The sequence below is a fragment of the Calonectris borealis genome, chromosome 1, assembly GCF_964195595.1.
Source record: "Calonectris borealis chromosome 1, bCalBor7.hap1.2, whole genome shotgun sequence".
NCBI lineage: Eukaryota > Metazoa > Chordata > Aves > Procellariiformes > Procellariidae > Calonectris > Calonectris borealis.
In genome coordinates, this window is record NC_134312.1 from 212,549,233 (window position 1) to 212,572,799 (window position 23,567).

The window sequence follows — 23,567 nt, forward strand, 5'->3', positions numbered from 1 at the left end:
CAGAGAAGCAGGAGGCCAAGGTCACTTGCTGAGGCAAATTAATTCCCATCAGGAAAATCTTGTGCCCTGGATCAACTGGCACCAAGCAGCGTGCTGGCACCGCTGGGTCACACCGGCCCTCCCGGCTCCTTGTGGCACAACCACCCCGGAAGGGGACAAGGCCGCCTTTCGCTGAGGGGCCTACGTGAGCGCTGCGGCCTGGACTGGTACGACTCGCTTCGCTGGAGCGAGTGGTTTCTCTGGTACGGGACTGCCGGCAGACCCTGCCCCCTGCTCTCCCGGTGCCCAGGGGCCGCTCCCCCGGGGGCTGTGTGAGGCGCTGAGGCCGCAGCTCGCAGCCGCCCGGCAAGGCCCGTCGCTAGGCCCCAGCCCCTCCTGGGGGCGGTGGGCAACGGCGTTGCCACGCCAACGGCTGACCCAATGGCGAGCGGGGGGCGGGGCGACGGGCAACGGCGTTGCCACGCCAACGGCTGACCCAATAGCGGGCGGGGGGCGGCGCGGCGGGGCCGCGCAGTCACAATTCAGGGCTTGGCGGAAAGGCGGGATTGCGCAGGGGCGCCAATCAAAGCTCAGGGCAGTAAGGGAAGGCGGTAGGAAGAGGCACAGCGGGTTAGGAGCAGGGGAGCAGGGCAACGCAACCAATTGCAAGTCGGGACGCCGGGGCGAGAGCGGGGCTTTAGCGCAGGAGCCAATCAGAGGAGACGAAGGGCGGTCCTAGCCAATCAGGGGCTCCTGTGGTCGTGGTTGAGCCAATCGCGGCCTGAGCAGACGGGGCGCCAGCCAATCAGGGCGCAGTCAGGGAACAAAAGGGGCTTTCCAAACCGCCGGCCCCTTTCCTTAGAACAATTTCACATGACGCAACGATTGGAGGAAGAGGTTTGCGAACCGTAGCCGCCGCCGCCATTTTGTGAGCGTTGAGACTGAGTCGGCGGCGGCTGAAGGAGCAGCAGCACCGACGGCAGCACCACAGCCAGCGGGAGCCGCAGCCCGGAGGATGCGGTAGAGGAGCCCAGCGGCAGCGGCGGGGGGGGCGGCATCGCTCGGCGGCGGCGGCGGCAGGGGATCGCGGGGAGGGGGCTCTCGGTCGGTGGGTCGGGTCCTGGTGCGGGCCCCGGTCGGAGAAGCATGTCGGCCCCGGAGAGCAGCGCTGGTAGCAGCGAGGCCCGGGAGGACGCGTGCCGCGATTACCAGTCGTCGCTGGAGGACCTGACGTTCAACAGCAAGCCGCACATCAACATGCTGACCATCCTGGCCGAGGAGAACGTGCCCTTCGCCAAGGACATCGTCTCCCTGATCGAGGCGCAAATCGCCAAGGTTTTTATATTCCACCGACTACTACTCCTACCTATACTGCTGGGGGGACCGGCCGGGGCAGCGGGCTAGGGCGGCCTCGGGGGCTAGGAGGAAGGGCGTGGGGGAGATGGCCTGTTGAGGGGCGCGGGCGGAGCCGGACGGCGGCGGGCAGAGGGGGAGGTGGAGGAGGAGGGTAGAGGGGACAGGGAGAGATAGCGAAGCGGGGGGGTGAGAGGGCCTGAGAGACAGGAAACGGGCGAGAGAGAGGGAGAGGTGCGGGGGGAGGCAGTGGGCCGGATGGGGTGAGGAGGCCAGTGGCGGGGTGGGTATAGCTGGGGTTGGGCGGGGGGGGGAGGTGCGGCGAGGCAGGAGGGTTCAGGGGAGGTGGAGGCAGTGGAGGGGGGCTTGGCTAGTTAGGGGGCGAGCAGGGAGGGCAGGATGTGGACGGAGCAGAGGGTGCCGGGGACTCGGGGTGGGGTGGGGAGCGCCCCGGCCGAGGCAGTGGGGAGAGGGCCAGGAGCCTGGGGTCGCTGTGGGGGAAGCAGGCGGAGGGAAGCGTGGCTCAGATGGGATCAGGGAGCACGGGGCGAGACGTCGGGGGCTCCTCCTTTCACCGCCAAGCTTAAGGCTGCTGCTTCTACCCTCCACCCCATAGGGAGCAGGGGACTCGAGGGAGGGGAACAGCCCCCACACCACCCCCTGGTCGTAGTAGGGGAGGGTTTGGGACTCGCCCCACCAAAAGCTCTGGGAGGGCAGCGTGGCTCGTGGTTTAAGCCCCGTGTAAATATCAGACACAACATGGCGGCCTGGCAGTGACTGGGCAGCAGCACCTCGCCCTTGTAGCTGGGTTTTCCCCCTACATGGAGGCAGTATTCAGTGTCTCGAATCTGGTGTTTAAACCCTTGCATTTAGCGATTTCGACAGTAGATTAATATTGCGATCATTAGAAAGGGTCTGACTGGGAGATTTTGTGGAGGGTTGTTTTTTTTTAGGGGTAGTTTAAAGGAGTGAAAATAAGGTTAAGTTTATAGTACGCAAATTGTCCACTTCTGAAGGGCTAAGTATAATGACTTTTAAGTATCAGTTAAAATAAGGCTATTTCCCCAGTGCGGTCCCTGTGAAATATTAATTTTGGGGGGGTGGGCACCCTTATAGAAAAGTTTGTGGGTGAAAGGTGATAATCTGCTCCGGATAGAGAAGTGTGTGTGGTGGTGATGGGGGTTGTTTTGCTCTGCCTCATTAGAGAAAATTCTGTGGGCTTGGGATAATCTGTTTGGATTTCAGGTGTTCTGTGCCCTGAGTAATGCTAGTGTTGTGTGCGTATTTGATTTATTGTGGCTAGAGAAGTTTATCGGTTGAGGATGGGGAAGAAGAAATTCTCCCTGACTGTAGAAACTGCAGCAGCCTGTAGGATCCTAACATGGCGTCTGAAAGGCACATGATATAAAAAGAAGGGAAAGAGGAGGCTCCCTTTGAGCCCAACCCAGGCAGTTGCTGACATCAGTCAGCCACAGCACATGGATGGGGGGTTACAGCACCTTTTTAACAAGAGCATTTTATAAGAAAAGGGTTCTTCTTTCAATCCCCCCCCTATTCGTGCCAGTCACCCCTCCCCCGTTGTTTCCCTTGCTCCCTCTGATCTCAGGTGTTCGAAGGCTTTTTTCCTTTGGCTTTAAATCGTGGTTTATAATGGTGAGAATTGTACTATCTAATGATGGGGAGGGAAGGATCTCCTAAGTTATTTAATCTGTCTTTCTATCAATGCAGGATGGCTTTTTAGTGTTCCACAGACCTCTTCCAGTCTAGTTTTAAATGCTGCCAGTGGCTGAGTTTTGCCATTCCGTGGGGAGGTGACCTCATAATCTAATAGATCTCACCATTATATCTCCTAAAGGGCAGTGGATGTGTATAAAATGATTTGTGATAAATATCAATGCTGTCAAATTTTTTTTTTTTCATTTCTGGGTGATTTAGAGCCTGCCCTGAAGTGTGTTTTTTTTTAAAGATGTCTTAAATCCTGTATCAATGGTTAGTTTTGCCTAGTTACTGTTTGTGACTGTGGTTTATTCAAGGCAAGTTTTTAGTTGTTTCTGGGAAAGTGATCTCCTTTACTAAGCCACTTTTAAAAAGTGTTGCCTGGAGACAGTTTGTTTAGTGTAAAACTTGAGTGGTCTGCTTTACAATTTAATAAATGGTTCTGAAATGTGTGACTGGTATTATAAAATTTGTAAATAAAAAGTGTGAAATATGTATTTGTCTTTTTATTTACCATTGTATAGTGCAGAATTTGTTTTCAAGACCCGTTTTGTATACAAGGTTGTTTTTTTTAAAACAAATTTTTGCACAAGTTTGTGACTTGGGGTTCAATTGCCAGATACGATTTTAAACTTGAAATCTTTTAGGAAACTAATAAAAAAGAGCCACACATTTCCAACAATAGCTTTCCTACATTATTTGAAGGAACAGTGGGAATTCTGTAATGAAGTCTTTAATATTATGCTGATGAGCTCAGAGTTAGTGTTCTTCTGTGTTCTGGTGATTATGCGGCGCCTCCCTGCCTTTTGGTTAGTGTCACGTGGGCATCTTTCTTGCTAGGGGATACTGTATAGACCGCCTGAAAACAAAATACATTCAAGTCTGGGATTCACTTTTGTGGTTATTGGAATATGTGCTAGATACCTCGACATGATAAACATTTCCAGAAGAGAAGACTTAAATATTACAACCATATTTAAGTCATGGTTCTTAAAATGTGACACCTGAGTAGCTTATATTTGAAGCAGGGTATGCTGCTTAGCTTCTAATTCTGTGCCATAGTTTGAAGTAGGCTTCCTTACTAGATTACGGTGCTTCCACGTATGATTACTTTTAACAGTCTGATGCATAATTAAAGCGACAGTTAAACTTGTTACAGTGCCTTTGCTACTAAATGATTCTCCAGCATCTCAAACTTGAAGCTTAGCTGAGTACAGTGAGCTACTTCCATACTACTTCCGTTGGTGAAATGGAAGAATATAACATACTATGTCAGTAGCTCTTGGGCATAGGTACTCCTGAGACAGCTCTTTGTTTCCCTAACAGCTGACTTTAAAAGTCAGAAACGGTGCACTGTCATTTTTTATAAAGGAAGGCATTCAGAACTTACAGTAGTGTTTTTAATGCACCATTGTGCAGACTGCTTTGAAGAAGAAACCAGTATTCCACAGACATTTTAATATTAAATAGCTGTAGATCCAGAGTGTTTGATTTCTGAGACTAGAGAGATGCCTTTATTCTAACACTGTTGCATATTAGCTTGTTTACAGCTCAGTAGTCATAGTGTAAGATAGGCTTTTAATGTGCTGCAATTAGTTTTAGCTGTCTTAACTACATTTTTCTGTCTTTTTATGTACAAAATACACCACCTGCCTGTTTTTACTTTTTTCAATATGCTCAAAGGCAGTGACCTCCCCTCGCCCCCAACTAACAAGGAATTCTGCCCTCTTCAATATTAAGTTTCAGGTCATGATAAATTAAAATACATTTAAGGGCTAGGAGACACTGTGATTTACCCATATAAAAGTGTTGTTGACTCGGTGCCCTTCTGTGAACCACCTTAAAGGGGAAGGAATTAAATCTAAAATTGTAAAACGAGCACTTCCACACATTTGTCTGGGCAATGGGACTGTGAAGTAAGGTGTCGTTAATTAATCTAATAGCCTCTCCTGTTTAAAATGAGCAGTCAGTGAAGTTATTCTGGTTTTATCCTGAGCTTACTGGATGGTGAATGGGACTTATTACGAGTGGATGCTCTTACAAGGGGATCACGGTCAACACACGGCTTGTGGTGGTGTCTTTCATGTTGTCCTCTTCAACAAGTCTGTGTACTTGCTGATGTTTTCTGGAACTTTGCTGTGCCTTCTGCTTTGTGAAAGCCAATGGTGGGCATTAAAATCACCTTGATTTGGGCCACTAGTGCTTTGTGTACATTAGAAGTCGCTGTAGCAGATCAGCATCACCACACTTCCATCGCAGAAAGTTGCTACAAGTTTTGAAAATGGATTTAAAAAAAAAAAAACAAAAACCAAAACAACCAAAAACCAAACCACAAAAAACAAGCCTCCTCTTGTAGCAAAGATGTGTCCAGAGTTTGAAGACTCCTTTCTGTGAAAATCATGGTTGCAGTTCCTGAGCTTGTCTGTGCATTTGCCCGGTTGACTAGATGATTGAGTTTTGTCTGGATTTTGAACTTTGTTCTGACTGTGCATTTTTGCATGCACTCTGGAAATCTGAACTGTCATTATCTACAAGTGCCAAGAGAGAATGGGACTCCTTGCTCCGTCTGTTTGGATTACAATGAAATAGTTGCAACCTATTCTGTGTGTAGTTTCTGAAAAGACTGTGATACTCGACATACAATCTACAGCTACAGAAGTTCACTAATTTGGGCTATTTGCCAGAAGTCTGATTTGTGTTCTGTGAAATCCAGAAAAACAAGCATTCAGGAGGTTTGAAGTATAAACAATTTTTTAGAAGTTCCTTGAAGTGCTAACGATGGTTTCCTGCTAACTTAAAGTTACTTTCTCAAGTGGGTTTTGAAAGGTTACACTCAGTACACTAGCAGCAATACTGTCTTGCGGGCTTCTTTTTTCTTCTTTTTTTTTTTTTTTGGCCTTTTTCCAAAGCTTTGATACACAAACAAAATAACCTAACGTGTTCCTTTTTTGTGCGATAGACCCACTGTGTTATACTTGAACTGAGTATCGATTTTCCAGATTAAGTTTTTGTATAAACAAAAAATCCCAAGCCAAATCCCTTGGTGTTTATAGTGGCAACCAAAAAGAGAGGTCTGTATTTCTGGGATTGGTAATCCCTTTATTTGAAAAGCTTAAAATATGTTTTTGTTGTACTAAACTTCTCAGTTTCTTCTTATTACTCCAGGCTCCTGCATCAGAGAAGCTCCCTGTTATGTACCTTATGGATTCCATTGTCAAGAATGTGGGAAGAGAATATCTTACTGCATTTACTAAAAACCTAGTTGCAACATTTATTTGTGTATTTGAAAAGGTATATACACTTTCAGAAAAGTTCTGTATTCTAAGCAAAATTTGTTCTTGGTAAAATAAATACATGCTTTCAGTTTTGGGTTTTCTTGGGTGGTGAACTATAGAAATTGATTGTTTTTTATAAATCTCAGTACTGTATCTATACTGTGGAAGATTATTCCTGCTGCTGTCAAGCATGTAAGTTACATGTTAGCTGAAAGATGCCAAGTCTTTCTTAATTTAATTTGGTTCATAAATGTCTGTAATTTTCCTATCCAGGCAAGATTTTTACTAACAGTATTTTGGTTATCGATTGCTTACCTGGATGGACTTTCTGTAATGTATAGACCAATTAATTATCCATTGTTGGTTTATTTTTAAGATAGTAAATAGTCTTTATGCCAAGAATAGACTGAGAATCAATTTCTTGTGGATTTCTCAGAGCTGCTCTCTCCTGTAGTTAGATTTGTCTGATTTAAGTAAATTTGTGATGTGCAAAATGAGTGCTTAAACTGTGAAGAGTGAATAGCACTGACACCTGATTCTCTCCTGGTGGTCTGTGATTTGAAAAAAATGCTGGGGGGGGGCTAAAGGGTCTTAGAATGTATTGCTATATTACATTACAAATACATGTTTTAATTTCATTCAACATTGAAGACTGCTGCCCTATCTTTTAATTTTTGCTTTTAATCTTTAAACCCAGTGAAGTAATAGTGCTTATTCCTCAGTGAGAAAGGCAAATTAAAGTCCAGTTTTTAAAAGACTGGACTTGAATTGGTTTAAGTTGGATCAGAAATGAAGGGTTAACTTCTGTGGTTTCCTGTATGCTATAAGAGAGTGGCATCTCATATGAATAAGATGACTGGACCTTTTGTGTATTTATCTCTCATTACATATCATCGAGGATCTGACATCCCAGTATGCTTTATATGTGGTTTTCAGATGTAAAATGCATGATGAAATAAGGAATAGATTGTAATAATGACCATAGAAGACTTAAACTCCTGTGTGTAGAGTAGGTAGATAGGTAGACACTCGTTTTTTCAGTATTAAATTGTGAATGTTCTTTTACTGAGTTGCATTTAATGTTGCAGCTGAAGCTCTGGATAATAACTAATTTTCAGAGTTTTATAGGTTAACTGTCACTTAGCTAACTAGAACTATTTAATTAATGTGTATTAATTAAATGTGTAAAGTGGAGTCACTTCTAATAGCTTAATTGGTTGTGTTAAAAGATGGAAGTAGAATTCCAGCACTGACACTGTTACAAATTTTGTTTTATCAGTAAATGGTCACTAAGGTATCTTTAGACACTTGATGAAGTCAGAAACTTTTGCTCAGTCATTTCTGCACCTTTTGCAGTGAACTTCATACCCTCTCATTGAAAATTGTATAGCAGTACCCCTGGAATAGCTAAGTATGAATTATTCTTGTTGAAGTTCCTGCTCCTCCCCGAAAGAACTTCCAAACTTTCCAGACTATTCTATGTCTTGCTGTAACATCTTAAAAACAAAACTGCAGCAAAACCCATCTATATAGTCACAATACTTAATGATTGAATTGGAATATTGACATTAGGACAGCTGCATATAATTTGTCCTCAAATGTCCTTGTTTAATTTAACTACTCAAGTTATGAGATGAAGTAAATTTTGCTTTACTGTAAATTTCTAACTTATCTGTCATGACATAATCCAAACTAATTGTTTGTGAAGAGATAAAATGGGCACTGGTCCTACAAGTATGCTTGATCTGTGGCTCACAGATGGGTCTAATTTTGCAGCTGAACTGAAATACAATTAACTTCATTTTAGCTAATACCCTTTTTGTTGCATTTGTTGGAAAAAAATCCTTCTGTGACTAAGCAGCTGAGCAAAACACCTTTTCTGTTCACAAAGTTTGTTGTTTCCTGATTTGTTTGTCATTGTTATACTCCATTCAGCACAAACACTTGAATAATGTATTGTCTCAGAGGCTGTTGCCTTTCAATATTTTTGTTACTGTATTTTTTCCACAGAAATTGGGCAAGTAAAATGAGAATTTTGGTAATGGAAAAGTTGAAAGAAAATTCTCAGAGAATGGTAATACACAATAAAACCTTCAAATGGCCTTGAAACAACAATTCCACATTTGAGCTTCTGTTACTGATTCCGTTGGTATAGATGTATGGTCTGCACTGCTTATAAATTCTGTATAGCAAGTTCAATGTGTTAAAATGGCAAACTCTTGATAGAAATAGGAAATAAATGAAATCCTAAGTTCTACAGAAAAGTTTAAGAAATTGTTTTATATTAACTTAACAAGCCATAGAATTGTTTTATTGTTTTAGGTGGATGAAAATACTAGGAAAAGTTTATTTAAATTACGCTCCACATGGGATGATATTTTTCCTTTGAAGAAACTATATGCACTTGATGTCAGAGTCAACTCATTAGATCCTGCTTGGCCAATTAAACCTCTGCCCCCAAATGTGAATACTTCTAGCATCCATGTGAATCCTAAGTTTTTAAATAAATCGGTAAGTTTTTATGCCTATTGTATGAACAGATGGTAATACATATAGTTTTCATTGTTTGTATGCTGCTTTTTGACAATTTAGTGTATTAAGAATGAAGTATCTGACCTTTGTAGATCAGGTAAGAGGAATTTCCGAATTCATAATACTTGACTGGTTTGGTTTTTATATTTCAGAACTATTCTAGATTTTGGAACATTAATGAATTTATATTAAATGACGTACATCTGTCACACCAGGCAAATTCTAGTGGGGCAGAAGTTTTAAATTGTTTGTTATATTTTGCATTAAAAATGCGATTTATAACTGCTATACAAACTAAGTCCCAGTACTGGATCATGATAAACAGTTAAAGGAGATGGAGTTAGTTGATTCCATCGCGATTTTAAATGTAACTTTTTTAATTCTGTTTTTAGCCAGAGGAATCCACTGCACCTACCTCTGCTGTCACTTCTGGTGCCTCTACTCCTCCAGCTGTTCCTGAAATACAAAAGAATTTGACACAGGAGCAACTGATAAGGCAGCAATTGCTTGCAAAGCAAAAGCAATTGTTAGAACTTCAGCAAAAAAAATTAGAGCTGGAGCTGGAACAGACTAAAGCACAGTTGGTGAGTAGGATAGTTGATGAAACTTTTATAGTTGGGTCTCACTTTCTTCTGGTCAGTACTTAGCTATGCTGGTAACTGCAGTACGTTATTTTTTCCTAATGTTAGGCAAGTGTAGCTATTTTAGGACTAGAGCAATGCAAGTTGATCTCGGGTTCCTGAACAGTATTTCTTACCTAAAAATCTTAAGAATTGCACTCAAAACAGAGGTTAAAAAAAAAGCAGTTCTTGGTTTTTTGTTTTTAACTTCTCTCCAAAATGATGCCTGCCTATGATCCTCATCTTCCACCTCTTCTTGTGGCTCACAGCAAGCCAGGCTTCTTCAAATGTATTTGCTCTTACAAAACAAGGAAGCCTGATCATTGGAAATAAAGTTAGTTTCCTCATTAGGTGAGGTTGGTTTGATGCCACCATCTGAAGATGGCAGTTACGCTGTATTGTTCTATGTTCATAATTGAAAGTCTTGCTATGTTGACAGTTGATGATACCAAAATAAAGGATCTTTGACGTGTAGTAATATGAAAATTATATCGGATACTTGGCAGCTTAGTTTCTTTGAGCATGTGGAATATATAGAAGAACTAAAGCTGTAATGAGAACATGTGCCTAAGTTGCATATTTTGCAGTATTGACTTTGTAGTACTGATTTTGCATTATTGAATTTGCATTATTGAATTTGATCTTTTGTAATGGTACTGCATTATTTAAACACTTATAATTAGTAATTAATGGGTCATTTCCAGTTAAATGTCTGAATCACGTAACTTTCAAGACATTTCTATTTATAGTTTTGGTTTCGAGACAAAATATGACCATCTCTGGGTAGGAGTTTTGTCATGCAGATTAATGCTGGTTTTTTTCCTGTTTCAGGCTGTATCTCTTAGTGTTCAGCAAGGGTCATCTACTATAGCTTCAGTTCCAGCACCTTCCAAGCAACACATGCCTCCCACACCTCATATGACAGTTAAACCACCTCATCAGACAGTTGTGCAATCCGAAAAAAACAAACCATCCCCAAGTCCTCCACTTCATGATATCAAAATAGTAAATAGGGATCCTCGACTTAACAGGATGGCTCAACATTCTTCTCATGCTAAAGATCAATCTCATAGGAAAGAATTTCCACCAAACACGACCAGTCAGTCTGATACCAAGGCAAACAAAACAACACAGGCTGAAAAACAAAACTCAACAAAGCAAGAAAAATTGAAAGCAAGTGAAAAAACACAGAAGAAAGAACTTGACCAGTCAGAAGCAAAATCTAAATCACCATCCCCTTTAAAAAATAAGCTACCCAGTGCTAAAGATACTAAAACCCAAGAATGTGAAAGCACAAAAGTATCTGAAATTAGTAAGCGGGATCCAAGACTGAAAAGACATCTTCAAGATAAGTCAGAGGGCAAAGAGGAGGAGGTGAAAGAAAAGAGGAGAAGTACAGAGAAAAAAGAAAAAGAGGAACACAAGACCTGTGAGCATAGACCAGTAGGCAGCAGAAATAAAGTAATTAATGGTGCTGTTCAGAAACAAGACACAACTACAGAGGAGTCAGAAAAACAGGGTGGAAAACAAGGGAGATCAAGTAGTAGAAAACGGTCACGATCACGGTCTCCTAAGGCACGGTCGCCATCTACACATTCTCCAAAAAGACGAGAGAGGAGATCACCCAAAAGAAGACTTAGGAGTTTATCTCCCACTTCATCAGCTCCTAAAATTGGAAAGATACGTCAGATAGGCCCTAAGCAGTCTCATGTGGAAGAAGGCACACAAGCAGCAAGAGATGAAAGAAATTCTAATAAGAGAAATGTTAAACAAGAGGTGCGAGATCCGAGGAGAGTGAAAAAAGCCCAAGAAGACAGGCCCCAAGAACCAGCAAGCCAGCATTCTACCAAAGCTTCTCCTGATCCAAAGGAGAATGCAGAAAACTGGCAAGGATCCAAATCAGGGAAGAGGTGGAAGTCTGGTTGGGAAGAAAATAAAAAGTAAGTTACTATCTTTTAAACAACTTCTGTTTGAAGTCAGTGGAAATTCTACTGCTGACTTCAGTATAGTCAGTTTTGGGAGGCAATGTTCAGATTGTTAAAGTTGATAAGTTTATCTTATTTCTAATGGTGAGATATGGAAATCATGCATACTTAGATTCTAAGGTGATAGTGATGTTTTGCCATGATCAATTCTAATAGGAATGTAACAGTTATGTCCTGAATAAAGAAGTAATCTGCATTTTAAATGTACTCTTGCTTTCAGCTCACAGCAGAATGAAGAACACCAAGCACTTGGTAAATCTCCTCACCAAAGACACCGGGAAAACTGGCCTGCTGGTAAAGGAATTTTATCACCCCGAGCACCAAAGCAGCAGCACCGGTTAAGTGTGGATGCTAATTTACAAATTCCCAAAGAATTGACATCTGCAAGCAAGAGAGAATTACTTAAGAAGGTAATACTAATAAATCTGTCTTCATGAAAGTGTCCTGGGTTTAGTTTGCCTTTCTTTCTTCTTAGAAGTCTAAACTTTAACTTTATATTACAGGCTAATGAACGCTTAACATCTGGTGAAATAACACAAGATGAGTTCCTCATGGTAGCTCATCAGATCCGACAGCTGTTCCAGTATCAGGAAGGAAAGCACAGATGTAATGTCTGGGATAGCCCTACAGAGGAAAAATGTGGTTTGAAAAAGAAACCTCTTCTATCGGACGCAGAATTAACATACTATGAACATAAGGCTAAACTAAAAAGAACACAAGTTCAGCATTCGTTGTCAAGGCTTGATCTGTTGGATCCTGATGATATTTTGGATTATCATTTGCCTGATGCATTGCTTTCTGGAATAGAATGTGAGCAAGCAAAAGCCAAGCGTGGAGTACAGTTTGACAGGAAAGAACCATTTGGAGAAAGATCAAGGAGACATTCTCCTGTAAGTGGCACTAATAGACCTTTTGCCGATAACCTCTCACCGCTTGAGACTCGACGAAGGCTTGAGGAACAAAATGCTACTAAAGGAGCAAGAGGTTCTAAGAACTTTGATCCTTATGACAGCTGGGGAGAATCAGATGAATTTAGAGATGCTCTCAGACAACAGGGGAAAAGCACAACAGAGTTCCAGAAAATAGATGGTGATGCAATCTGCAGATTTGATAATCGTGAAGAAAGACAGCTTCTTGGGCAAGCTGGTGTGTGTTTTTGCTTTATTTTACAGCTGTTAAATAATTGGCAACATTTTAGTGAGTGGTTATCTGGTTTGTTCTGGTTTTTTTAGGTGTTCGAGAGGAACCAAGATCACCATTCAGTGAACGTTTCAAAAGAACTAGGTATGAAGATCCAGAGAAAGCACCGTTTCCGGAAAGTCCAGGATCAAGATTTGGAGGCATTGAAGCAAAGCAGAGGATAAGTGCACTAATGGAAGACAGACCTCTATTTGATGGCTCACCTAGACAGGCTGCTGCAAGAGTTGGGGTAGATGGACAAGGAAGTCCTTTTGTTGATGGTCCTGCTGCTGGTTCAAGTTCCAGAATTGATGGGCCATCTGGACAGGCTTCTATGAGATTTGAGGGGCCTTTGGTGGGGGCAGGTGCATCTCAGTTTGATGGACCGTTGACAGGAGCAGGGGGAGCTGGGGCCCTAAGATTTGATGGGCCACCAGGGCAGCTGGCGGGGGCCCTGAGGTTTGAAGGACCCCCAGGACAGGTTGGTGGAGGAGGTCCACTGAGGTTTGAGGGACCTCTTGGGCAGATAGGTGGGCCTTTGCGATTCGAGGGGCCTGCAGGGCAGCCTGTAGGTGGTCCTAGATTTGAAGGACCTGGAGTTGGTCTCAGGTTTGAGGGTCCGCGTGGTCAGCCTTCAGGTGGTCTCAGGTTTGAGGGACCTCATGGTCAACCTATGGGGCCTCGAGGTCAACCAGGGGGTGGTCTCAGGTTTGAGGGACCCCATGGTCAGCCCTTGGGGCCTCATGGTCAACCAGGGGGTGGCCTCAGGTTTGAGGGGCCACATTTACAGCCATTGGGGCCCCATGGTCAACCTGGAGGTGGCCTCAGATTTGAGGGGCCACATGGTCAGCCTATGGGGCCACATGGACCATCAGGTGGTGGGCTTAGATTTGAGGGGCCACATGGACCATCAGGTGGTGGGCTCAGATTGGAAGGACCACATGGTCAGCCAGGTGTAGGTCCTAGGTTGATTGATGGACCGGTACACCAGGGAGCTGGTGGACTCAGGTTTGATGGTCCTCTGGGTCGGGCTGGTCCAAGATTTGATGGTTGTCATGCAGCTGGATTTGATGGTCAGCCTGGACAACTGTCTCTCTTGCAACGATTTGATGGAATTCATGGACAGCCTGGTCCAAGATTTGAAAGGGCGCCTGGCCAACAGGCACAACCACGATTTGATACAGCCATACCTCAAAGATTTGATGGACCTCACCAGCCAGCCTCTAGATTTGACTTGCCCCTTGGCCTCCAAGGTGCACGTTTCGAAAATGTAGCTAACCATCCTGCCTCAAGACTAGAAATGTCACCATATGGACAAGGTGGCCCATTTGTCGAACATCCCGGCCAGGGCTACAATGGACCATCTCATGGGATGCAGTTCCAGCGGCCTGATTTATTTGATGGTTCACCAGGACCAAATTTCAATGGGCCAGCTGGCCCAGGAGCACAGAATTTCCCATTGAGAGCAGCTGGACATTACTTTGATGAAAAAAGTCTTCAGGGTCCTCAATATGGGAACTTCAATAATATGCCAATGGGAAGTAATCAGGTAAGAATTGGTTGCGTTAAATGGTTTGCTTGCAGAAGTATTTTTGTGTAGAGAATGAGCAGTTTTTCTTCCTCTAAAAACAAGATTTTTCTGCAGAACTGGCAGGCTGAGAGCCAGTTTCAAGCTAGAAAAAGTCATCCTTCAGTAGTTTCTAGATAATTCAAGAAAGGCACGCGTTGCTGTTCTTTAAGAATCTTAAAAATTTTTAAGAATTAAACAAAATAGTGGATCTTTACAATCACTTTGTAGCTCAGAATATGACAGTGAAATTAGTTTTTTTTTAACTTGAAAACAAAATTAGGTAATTGGAAGCCTGCTGTGTTTTCATTAAACTTGCACAAAAGTGAATTCTGTATAAAGCATGAAAGATAACGTAAGTGAATATACATGATTAATTTTTCTAAGAGGTGTAGAATTAGAGTGGACCAAAATAATTCTCTTTGTCTTTTTGCAGCTGCTAGTACTGGTGACAAGCCAGTTTTAAAGAGATATCCATAACCTGGGGGAATTGAGAAAGATATGGACATTGTTGAACCTACAGTCTTTTAAAATTATCTCGGCACCAGAATACTCTATGAGTTCAGTTGTTTCTGCTGTTGCCTGTTGGAAATGCTTTCTTCAAAAAGGGAAAATGATACTGTACATCAGTGAAAATGATGTCATGTCTTTCAGTAGATTAGAGATTTTAGAGGGCGTTTTCAGGGGGATAATAATTGAACATGAAGAGTTAACTGATTGAATGAAAGCAGGTAATGCGTCCTGCTAACCTCCAATGGGATAAAATTTTAAATAATTTGAACTTTCTTTTGTAAATCCAGAAAGCAGTCAATTAGGAGAAAACCCCCCATTTTTATTACAAGTATGTTATCTGAAGCTTACTGCAGCTGGTTTGCTGAAAAATCCTGCTTTCAAGATGTGTTCCATATAGAGGCTGCTATTTCAGGTCTTAGATAGGAATTAATAGTGGCATCTCGAATTTATTTCTGATGAGCTCTGTTTTGGTGAACACGAACAATTTAAAAGGAAGTACTGTGTTTGGAAAATGTGATTGAAGCTTGATAGGTAGAAGAAATTTATTTTTTTAACTTAAATGTTAGGCAATATGCGTATGTGTTCTGAAATTTTTCTAGCGGAAAATGAAAATGAGGGAGATGTTACGTAGTCATTTAATGAACCTTTCAATAACAAACTGACATGGGTCACTCCTGGAAGGAGTTCAATATATATGAAGTTATTGACAAATGTCTAGAAATTAATAATAAAATTTAAAAAGTAAGTTTATAATTGTATTATTATATAAAAAAATACTTCGATGTTTACTTTCACAGGTTTCTCTCATGTCTGCTCAACCAGGGCCTTATGGCCAAGGTCAACAGTATTTGCCAAATCCTGGAAGTTTTGTTCAGAACCCTGCAGGTGTGTAACAAAGATAATTCCTTTTATTCCTTTTGGATTGTTCTGTTTGTTAGTGGCCACAAAAATTACCCTTTTGTAATGTGCTGGTGTACTATGTGTGGACTAAGGGGAGCCTCCTCAGTGAGGTGGCCATAGATGTGGTTTCTGTAGTACCTTCATCTCTTTAGGGGTTTCCCTCAAACAGTGAAGGCTTTCATTAGTTTTCGTGAACTGGTTTTGGTATGTAGTTGTGCTAAAAAAAATACTTTGGTCTGCTTTTCTGGAAGGTACCAGTCTGCAGTTCTGGTTTGTGTTTGCCAGGGTGTTTAAACATTCCCAACATATGAACGGTTAGTAACAAAGAGCTGCTAAAAAGTCATAAATGGTTAAAGTAGATGGTGAAGTAGATCGGTCCTGGTGAAATACTCAAGCAACAAGGAGAATACTACATTTTAATAGATGTGTTATCCAGTATCCAGTAGAAATCTGTGTATGGGCACCCAGCTTAGATAGCATTTCAGAATACATTATGAAGGAAGCTGTTGCAAGGAAAGAAACTGGCCAAGTACTCGACATAAAGCAGAGAGAGTTGATAAATAATTTGAAATAAAAAATGGAAGAAGCAGGAGGCAGAAGGACAAGTGTGTGGTGAAATACACTGATAAAAGGGAAGTAAATTTCTGATGCTAACCTTTTGTCTCCTTGCATGTCGGTGTTTTTCCCTAGGAGCCCTTCCACATTCATATCCTGATAACCACCTTGGACAGCTTGATGTCAATGAATTGTTTGCTAAACTGCTGTCAACAGGGATACTCAAACTGTCAAAAACTGATTCCACTTCAGCACGTATGTAGATCCATTATGTTCTAACTACTCAATTTATCCGCAGCTGAAGTGTAAAGCTAAGTACAAGAACTTTTTGAACTCCTGCATGTTTTTTTTTTTAAACTGAACTTTGTTTTTGGGAAGGAATTTATTGCATGTTATGGAGTAAATTCTTAGTATCTTGTTTAATTTGTACACTTCAGCTATCCAGAGCAGTCAGTTTTGTCTTTGGTGCTGTGCCTCGGTAACTTGTTCTTGATCATAATCAGATTCTTGTCAGTTTCTGAAGTATTTCTGTGTCTCTGAAGACTGAATGCCAAAGACTGAGGTGAAATACTGTTTTCCTAAATTGAAATTCTGAGTAACTTACAGTATCTTGTATGCTTTTTTAAAAATGATGTTAGGAGATGACTGACTTAGCTATTGCATACTTGTACTTTAGCATAGTCAGATCGTATTTATTAATATTTGAATTAAAATAACTTTCAGGAGCACGTAATTTTCTTCTGATGATGTACTGAAATTTTCATAAAATGATATCTTTATGCTTTCTAGAAGTGAATGAAACATCAGCCCAGCCAGCTGCTGAAGAGGAAGATGATGACCAGAATGAAGATCAGAATGTTCCAGACCTTACTAACTTCACAGTTGAAGAACTTAGACAGTGCGTATAGTAGAATGAGTTTACAGTGCAGTAAGAATATGGACATGGTAGTATCTAGGTAGTTAATCCAAGACAGCTGAGAGCTTTTAAAAGATTATATGTTAACTTTGTGACTAAGAGGACCTGCAGTTTTTGATGTTAGCCTTGGAGAATTTGAGGGAGGAAAAAGAGGTAAAATTAACCTGAGAAAACTATGTTTACACAAGTTGCATGTTGTTACTTAATCAGCAAGGCTGTGATATGTATTGAAGTCAGAGTTCCTTCTGTTGTAACTACCAGTTTTACCACTTTTGTGATAGTTTGCAAAGCTGAGCCAAATGGAAGTGTTACCATTTTATGCACTATTAGGTGATGAAGCTAGGAGGCATGAAACACAACACTAGCGTGTTTCTCATGAATAGTTAATATGAGCCCATTGTTTGTTATTTGAATGTATCAATTGTGTTACGAAAATCAGGAAGAATTTAGATATATTGCATGCTTTAACCTTGCAGTAGATACATGCTTTTCCTCTACTCCTGTGGGCATATGAAGCAACTTACTGAGAAACTTCTTACCTGTTTCTTTTCAAAGAAATATTAAGACTTTTTTTCCCCTTTTTGTAGGCGTTATGATAGTGTTATAAATAGACTGTACACTGGAATTCAGTGTTACTCATGTGGAATGAGATTCACTACTTCACAGACAGATGTTTATGCGGATCATTTAGATTGGCATTATCGTCAGAACCGGACAGAAAAAGATGTTAGCAGAAAAATTACACACAGAAGATGGTACTACAGTTTAACAGTAAGTAATGCAGTATGTATCTTGATAAATTACAGGCCGGATTCTGTGTTTTACTGATGTATGTGCTGTAGGATTGCAGCTGAAATTTACATCATCATAGGAGTTGGCCTTTGGTAAACAATGATGTCTTAGTTCAAGTAGTTTTCATAAATGCCTGTCAAAACACAAAAGGCAATTATATGATGAACAATAAGCAGTTTGAAGCTGTTGGTACTGTTTTGATCGCACTGAGAATGGAATGGAAATGGAAGGATAGTGGTTTTTCTCGAAAAAGCTTTTTTGAAGTGTGGCATTGTGAGAAAGCGTGCACTGTGCTAATGCTGCGGGTTAGGGGCATTTCAGTTTTAATGAAGTAAGATTTATTAAATATGGTACTTTCGGGATGTCTTTTTTTTTTTCCTTGAGATTTTTTTAAACATTTCTGGCTATTCGTCAGTGTCTTGAGTGTGAATGAAAACTTCTTCCTTAGGACTGGATTGAATTTGAAGAAATAGCCGATCTAGAGGAGCGTGCAAAAAGCCAGTTTTTTGAAAAAGCTCACGAAGAGGTTGTGTTGAAGACACAAGAAGCTGCGAAAGAGAAGGAGTTTCAGAGTGTCCCTGCTGGACCAGCGGGAGCAGTTGAGGTAAGTTTCAGCTTTCCTTTATTAGCCCAGATACTGAGAATCATCTAATACTTGATGAATACTTGATCATCTAATACTTTTTAAACTTAAAGAAGTTTACAGCATTCTTTCATACAGTGGGCTGTATGTAGACTGAAGTCTTGTTCTTGGACCTCTGTGCAGCCCCTTCATAGGTGATGTATTTGTGTATGTAATGGTTGTTTCGCAGTAGCAGATAGTAGTATAAATCACCTGTAGTTCAAAAAAATCTACACTGGCATTCCATCGTTTTAGCAAAATTCAAATGGGGAAAGTGTGTTAATTTACTGGATGCTTCCACAGAAAGAGTAAATAGAGCAAGTGAATTGGAAATGGTCCTTTGTCATTCAAATAATGATTGTGTTTACTGGGTGTTTGATACTTTTACACAGAAATTTCTTTTTCAGTAGAAGATAGGCATTAGGACAAAGAAATAGCTCAATCTTAAAGTAACCAGTAGATCTGTATTTTGGTAGATGAATTGGTGTAGTAATCAAACATACATGTTGGTAGAATTACAATTTAGTTTTACATGCTAAGTCTCTAAGAACCTAGCTATCAAGCCATGAAGGCCTTTGTTTTAGTTTTAAAAAGTACCTTTTGTGCTTTGTTCTCAGAGTTGATTATTTTGCACAGAAGTACTAAAACTGTTAATTCTTCATCTAAAAGTTCTGCCTTTTTAATTTGAGACTCCAGGTTAAGGGGAAGAGTGAAGATGCTGCCATAAATAAAATTAATTAAATCCCTGTACTGGATGGTCTTACATGACAGTATAACAGCATTAGATTATTACGAAATGTTTTGCAGACACTTCCTAGCTAAAAGGGCAGAGGTTACATTTCTCAAGTGACAGTAGTCTTTAAGGCCAGGTGATGATCGTTGCTCAGTCTGCAAACTATACTCAAGTAATTTTGAATTAAAGTTTTCTAAAGTTATTTTTAAAGTGTGGAGGAAAGCTCATGTCTTAATGTGTTTATCTTAATTTAAAAGAACCTTTTGACTGTTACTAGGTTCTTGAAGTTCATGTGTTCAGGAAATTCTTGCAATAACCTCATTTATCTCTGTTACGCCAATAACTTTTCAGAGCTGTGAAATTTGCCAAGAGCAGTTTGAACAGTATTGGGATGAGGAAGAGGAAGAGTGGCACCTGAAGAATGCTATCAGAGTAGATGAAAAGGTAATCGTATCGTATTTACATGTGATACTTATTTATAGTAAAAAACCCGAAGAATTATAGCAAAAAAAAAAAAACAAAACAGGGGGGAGAGCCAAGTGCTTTTTTTCTCTTGAAGGATTCCCATGGTAGTTTTCCTGGCTTCCAAGTACATAAATACCTCAACCTTTGGAAGCTCACGAAGTCCTGGTATCACTAGCATAGGCTCACTAGCCTTCCCTTGTACTGCAGTGCTAAAAGAAAAATGAATGTCTCTATATGTAGGTGTAGATATTGGTTCAATGTTTTCCGTATGCAGCTGTTCATAAATAACTCCCAACACTTACTAGGCTTCTCTAATTCCCAGCGCTTACCAGGCTTCTGTATGATAACTTTTCCTAAATAAACATACACAGAATCTTTTCCCAGTTAATTTGACACCATACTTGGCCTGCTTATACCATTGTTTTTCTAGACAAATTGTGTGATGAGTGTAATTCACACTGTTCTGTTCATAACCGGTGATCCAGCTATAATTTGTTTTTATGTATTTAAATGTATAACAATTCTTTTTCAGATTTACCATCCATCTTGCTACGAAGATTACCAAAATGTAAGTGAATCCTTCTTCATATTTTTTGAAGCATTTTGCTTTCAATTTGTTTGCTTGATCTTTGACTTTGCAGGGGGCGGATGTGTTCAGAATGTGCTGCTTGTTTCTCTTGCCTATGACTAGGCAAAGACTCAAAGGCCTTGGGCATGGCAAGTTTATAATCCAGAGTTAGCTGAGGTGTACTTCTAGTTGTGATGTACCGTGACAGCGTGTGTGTCATACACGACTAAAGCGAAACCGTGGTTTGAAAACACATCATGCATTTATTGTTGAGTAACGTGCGTAATCTTAGGAATTTGCAAAAATGGAGTAAATGGGTGTTGGTGTGTGTTACATTTTTAATGCTTTAGGAGTTACAGTTCCCTGGGGATAGCAGGGAATAGTTTATGGTAATGGGTTAGGCATTTTATCGCTGCTTGGGTGATAACTTTTCAAAGTAATTGTGAAAAAATAATGCTATTAAAGAACAAATTTGTTTTCTTAGGATCTTGATAAAGTAGAAGTTTGGATTTTGAGTGCCTGACTATCAATGTATTTGCATTTTGAAAAAGAGTAAAAGGGATTGGAAGCTAGAAATGGTTATTTTAATGTATTAATGCTACATTGACTTTCACTTTGCAGACATCATCATTTGATTGCACACCATCTCCCAGCAAGACTCCTGTAGAAAATCCACTAAATATAATGTTGAACATTGTTAAACAAGAAACACAAGAGTCCTGTGACTCACCTAAAGTCAAAGAAGAACCTGATGACACCCCTACTGCCTGTGCAGAAGAGAGCACACCTGCATCTACAGATATTAAAACAGAACCTGATGAGACTGTTTAAATAAACTGAGGTATGAATTTTTTTTTTACAGAAGAGCTGCTGTGTTAACTCTGGAAGGCAAATACTTTTTATATGAAATAAAAATGTTCAACTGAGGCAGGGCCTCAACTACTGTTTGGTTAATAAATACATTTTTGTATTTGAATTTCTTATTGCCTGCACAGTTTCAGGTGTCATTGTGTGAAAGTTCTGTAGATGCGTGAAAATTTAATGGAATGAAATGGTATATGTAAAAATGTACAATTTTCACTTGTGGAAATGTAAATTATAAATAAAAGATATTTTTGCTATATATGGAGTGTAATGTTTATGCACACCATCAAATGAAGACAGTGTTTCTGTACTTTTTTCAGTTTAAATGAAATTAAAAAGAACTTTTGCTCAATAATATTCAGAAAAATGAAAGCAAATAACTTCCTTCAGTTATCCCATAGGTGGGTTATCAAGGGAAGCAGTGCAGGAACTTCTCAGACAGACAACCTTAGATTTCTTTTCTTTTTAAACTTATTTGAACAAACTTACATATCCAGATATTTAAAAAAAAAAAAAAAAAACACAAAACCCCCAAAAAAACAAAACAAAACAAAAAAACAACAACAAAAAAATAACCCCCAAAAGACAGTTCTGGGTAGAAGGGGAAAATTTAACAAACCAACTGGAGTGCTTGATTGTGAACACAAGTGCCAACAATTAACAAACCAGGATGCCTGGTAGTTAAGACATTTTTAATGATTTTTTTTTTTTTCCATTAGTCAAACATGTAAGAATTTCATACAGCTGAACAAACTTTTCTTTTCGTTTGGGGGGGGATGAATGTAAGGATGATCATTTGAAATATGGTTAACATTTTTTTTTTTTGTTGCTTATGACTGGACTTAGATGGTAAACCAGATATCCTGAGATGTTAATATTTCTTAAATGTAATAAATAAAATTAAGCATATATTTGAGTGTGAGTCTCTTCTTTTCAGTAATGGGTTTGTGTGGCTGGGATGTTTGTGAAATTGGAAATAAATAATACAATTGTGTGTCTTAGGACAATTGCATTTAATGTTTTATTCACTCTGCCGTGTGGATAGTGCGTATTTTTAAAGCTGCTGGGAGCAAGATATAAGTACTAAAAGTCAAAGAGCAATGTCACAGTCCTAGTGTATTATTCTTGCAGTGAGGACACTTGGGAGATCAGAATTCACCCTTAGTGTATGATATAAGTAGAAATAATCAGCTGTGAAGGTGATTTTGCTGTTGGCTGCAACACTTCTTCCCATCTTCACAACCAGGCTTCAAGCAGTTTTTAAGATGTGACTAATTCCTTGACTTGCGTATTAAGGTCGTAGCTATAGTTGTGAGCGTGCCCTGTTCTAGATGTCAACCTTAAAAATATCTTTGAATTAGAGGAAGTCTAGAGGAACAAAAATACTTAGGAGATTGATGAGGGATAAGTCAGCCCGTATGGTGGTGTGTGTGGCGGCTGGCTGTGCTGTGGGGAGTTACTCCTGTGTTAGCTGGTGCAACTTCTTCCTGGAACATGGACGTAGGCTTGGCCCAATTTGATGATGAAATACTGTAAACTTCTCTGAAATCATACGAATTGAAATTCAGAGGAGACTGAGCAGAGATGGATGTCTCTAAATATGTAGAAGGCTGTTAGAAAAAGGGAACGAATTGCTCTGTCTAGTAGGAATAGAACAAAAAGGGACCCATGAGTTGCAACAAGAGGATTTACAATGTCAAGGATAGTTAAGCTCTAAATGGACCTTACTTGGTCCATGTAATTATCAGTACACACCTGCAAATCTGATTGGGAAGGGTTCATCCTGCCTGGAAGCAGGACTCTGGAAATGCAGGGTGCTTTTTTTCACCCCATCGAAGGAACCCGGCATCCCTCCAGGGCACCAGCGGGTTTTGCCTGGGGTGGGGTGAGGAGCAGGGCTGTGTAACTGCAGGGAAAAAACCACCCCCCTTGTACCCTACAAAGAGCGGGTTAAACGTATACAAATCGTGCCTGGAGTCGGATTATCCCGCGGAGAGAGCATGAACAGGTTGAATACCTCTTGGTCAATACATCACTGATGGTTTCAGAGATGAGATACTGATCTGTTACACTTCTCCCTGGGGGTGCCATGAAGACACTAGACCAGGGCTGCCAAAAAGGTGCCAAAAAGCACCACCTGGCAATGCAAGTTCCCCCGTGCCGTCCTTTCCCTGCTCTCCTACTCCTCATGCGCTACAGCCATCCACAGGCAACGGTATGCAGCTCATGCGGATGAGCCCTACCTCCAAATACGCCGGGCAGTCCTCCCTCCCCGAGGGAGAGCGGACCCCGCCACCCCGGCCCCGCGCTCTCCCCTCGCCCACCGAGGCGCCACGGCCGCCCCTCGCCCCCGCCCCCGGCGGGCACACACCGCCCCTCCCGCCCTGCCCGCCATTTTCCTCCGGCCGCCGCCTCCCCGTGGGGGCGGCGAGC

The 23,567-nt window shown here is 41.1% G+C and overlaps 1 protein-coding gene across 6 annotated transcripts; it reads left to right on the top strand.

The window, feature by feature from the left end:
- The first annotated feature begins 583 nt into the window (after positions 1 to 583).
- On the top strand, positions 584 to 22,043 carry PCF11 (PCF11 cleavage and polyadenylation factor subunit). Of its 6 annotated transcripts, XM_075140209.1 has the most exons (17): positions 585 to 1,314; positions 6,214 to 6,339; positions 8,646 to 8,834; positions 9,248 to 9,439; positions 10,307 to 11,415; positions 11,681 to 11,870; positions 11,964 to 12,606; positions 12,693 to 13,310; positions 13,392 to 14,188; positions 15,517 to 15,604; positions 16,310 to 16,429; positions 16,964 to 17,072; positions 17,678 to 17,861; positions 18,331 to 18,486; positions 19,589 to 19,681; positions 20,235 to 20,270; positions 20,892 to 22,043. In XM_075140209.1, exons 1-17 carry the CDS (start codon positions 1,126 to 1,128, stop codon positions 21,099 to 21,101), a joined length of 5,049 nt encoding a protein of 1,682 aa, XP_074996310.1. In that variant the 5' UTR covers positions 585 to 1,125; the 3' UTR covers positions 21,102 to 22,043. The 6 variants fall into 6 exon arrangements, with proteins under 6 accessions (XP_074996309.1, XP_074996310.1, XP_074996312.1 ...); XM_075140208.1 differs by having other exon boundaries at positions 584 to 1,314; positions 12,693 to 14,188; positions 16,967 to 17,072; XM_075140211.1 differs by having other exon boundaries at positions 6,195 to 6,339; positions 12,693 to 14,188.
- Positions 22,044 to 23,567: the final 1,524 nt, after the last annotated feature.

Excerpts from the sequence above, each read along its gene's own strand:
- PCF11 (XM_075140207.1), top strand. The coding sequence starts at position 1,126 with ATGTCGGCCCCGGAGAGCAGCGCTGGTAGCAGCGAGGCCCGGGAGGAC. Across the intron at positions 16,430-16,963 it reads AACTGATTCCACTTCAGCAC|AAGTGAATGAAACATCAGCC; the intron begins GTATGTAGATCC and ends TATGCTTTCTAG. Across the intron at positions 18,487-19,588 it reads GACCAGCGGGAGCAGTTGAG|AGCTGTGAAATTTGCCAAGA; the intron begins GTAAGTTTCAGC and ends ATAACTTTTCAG.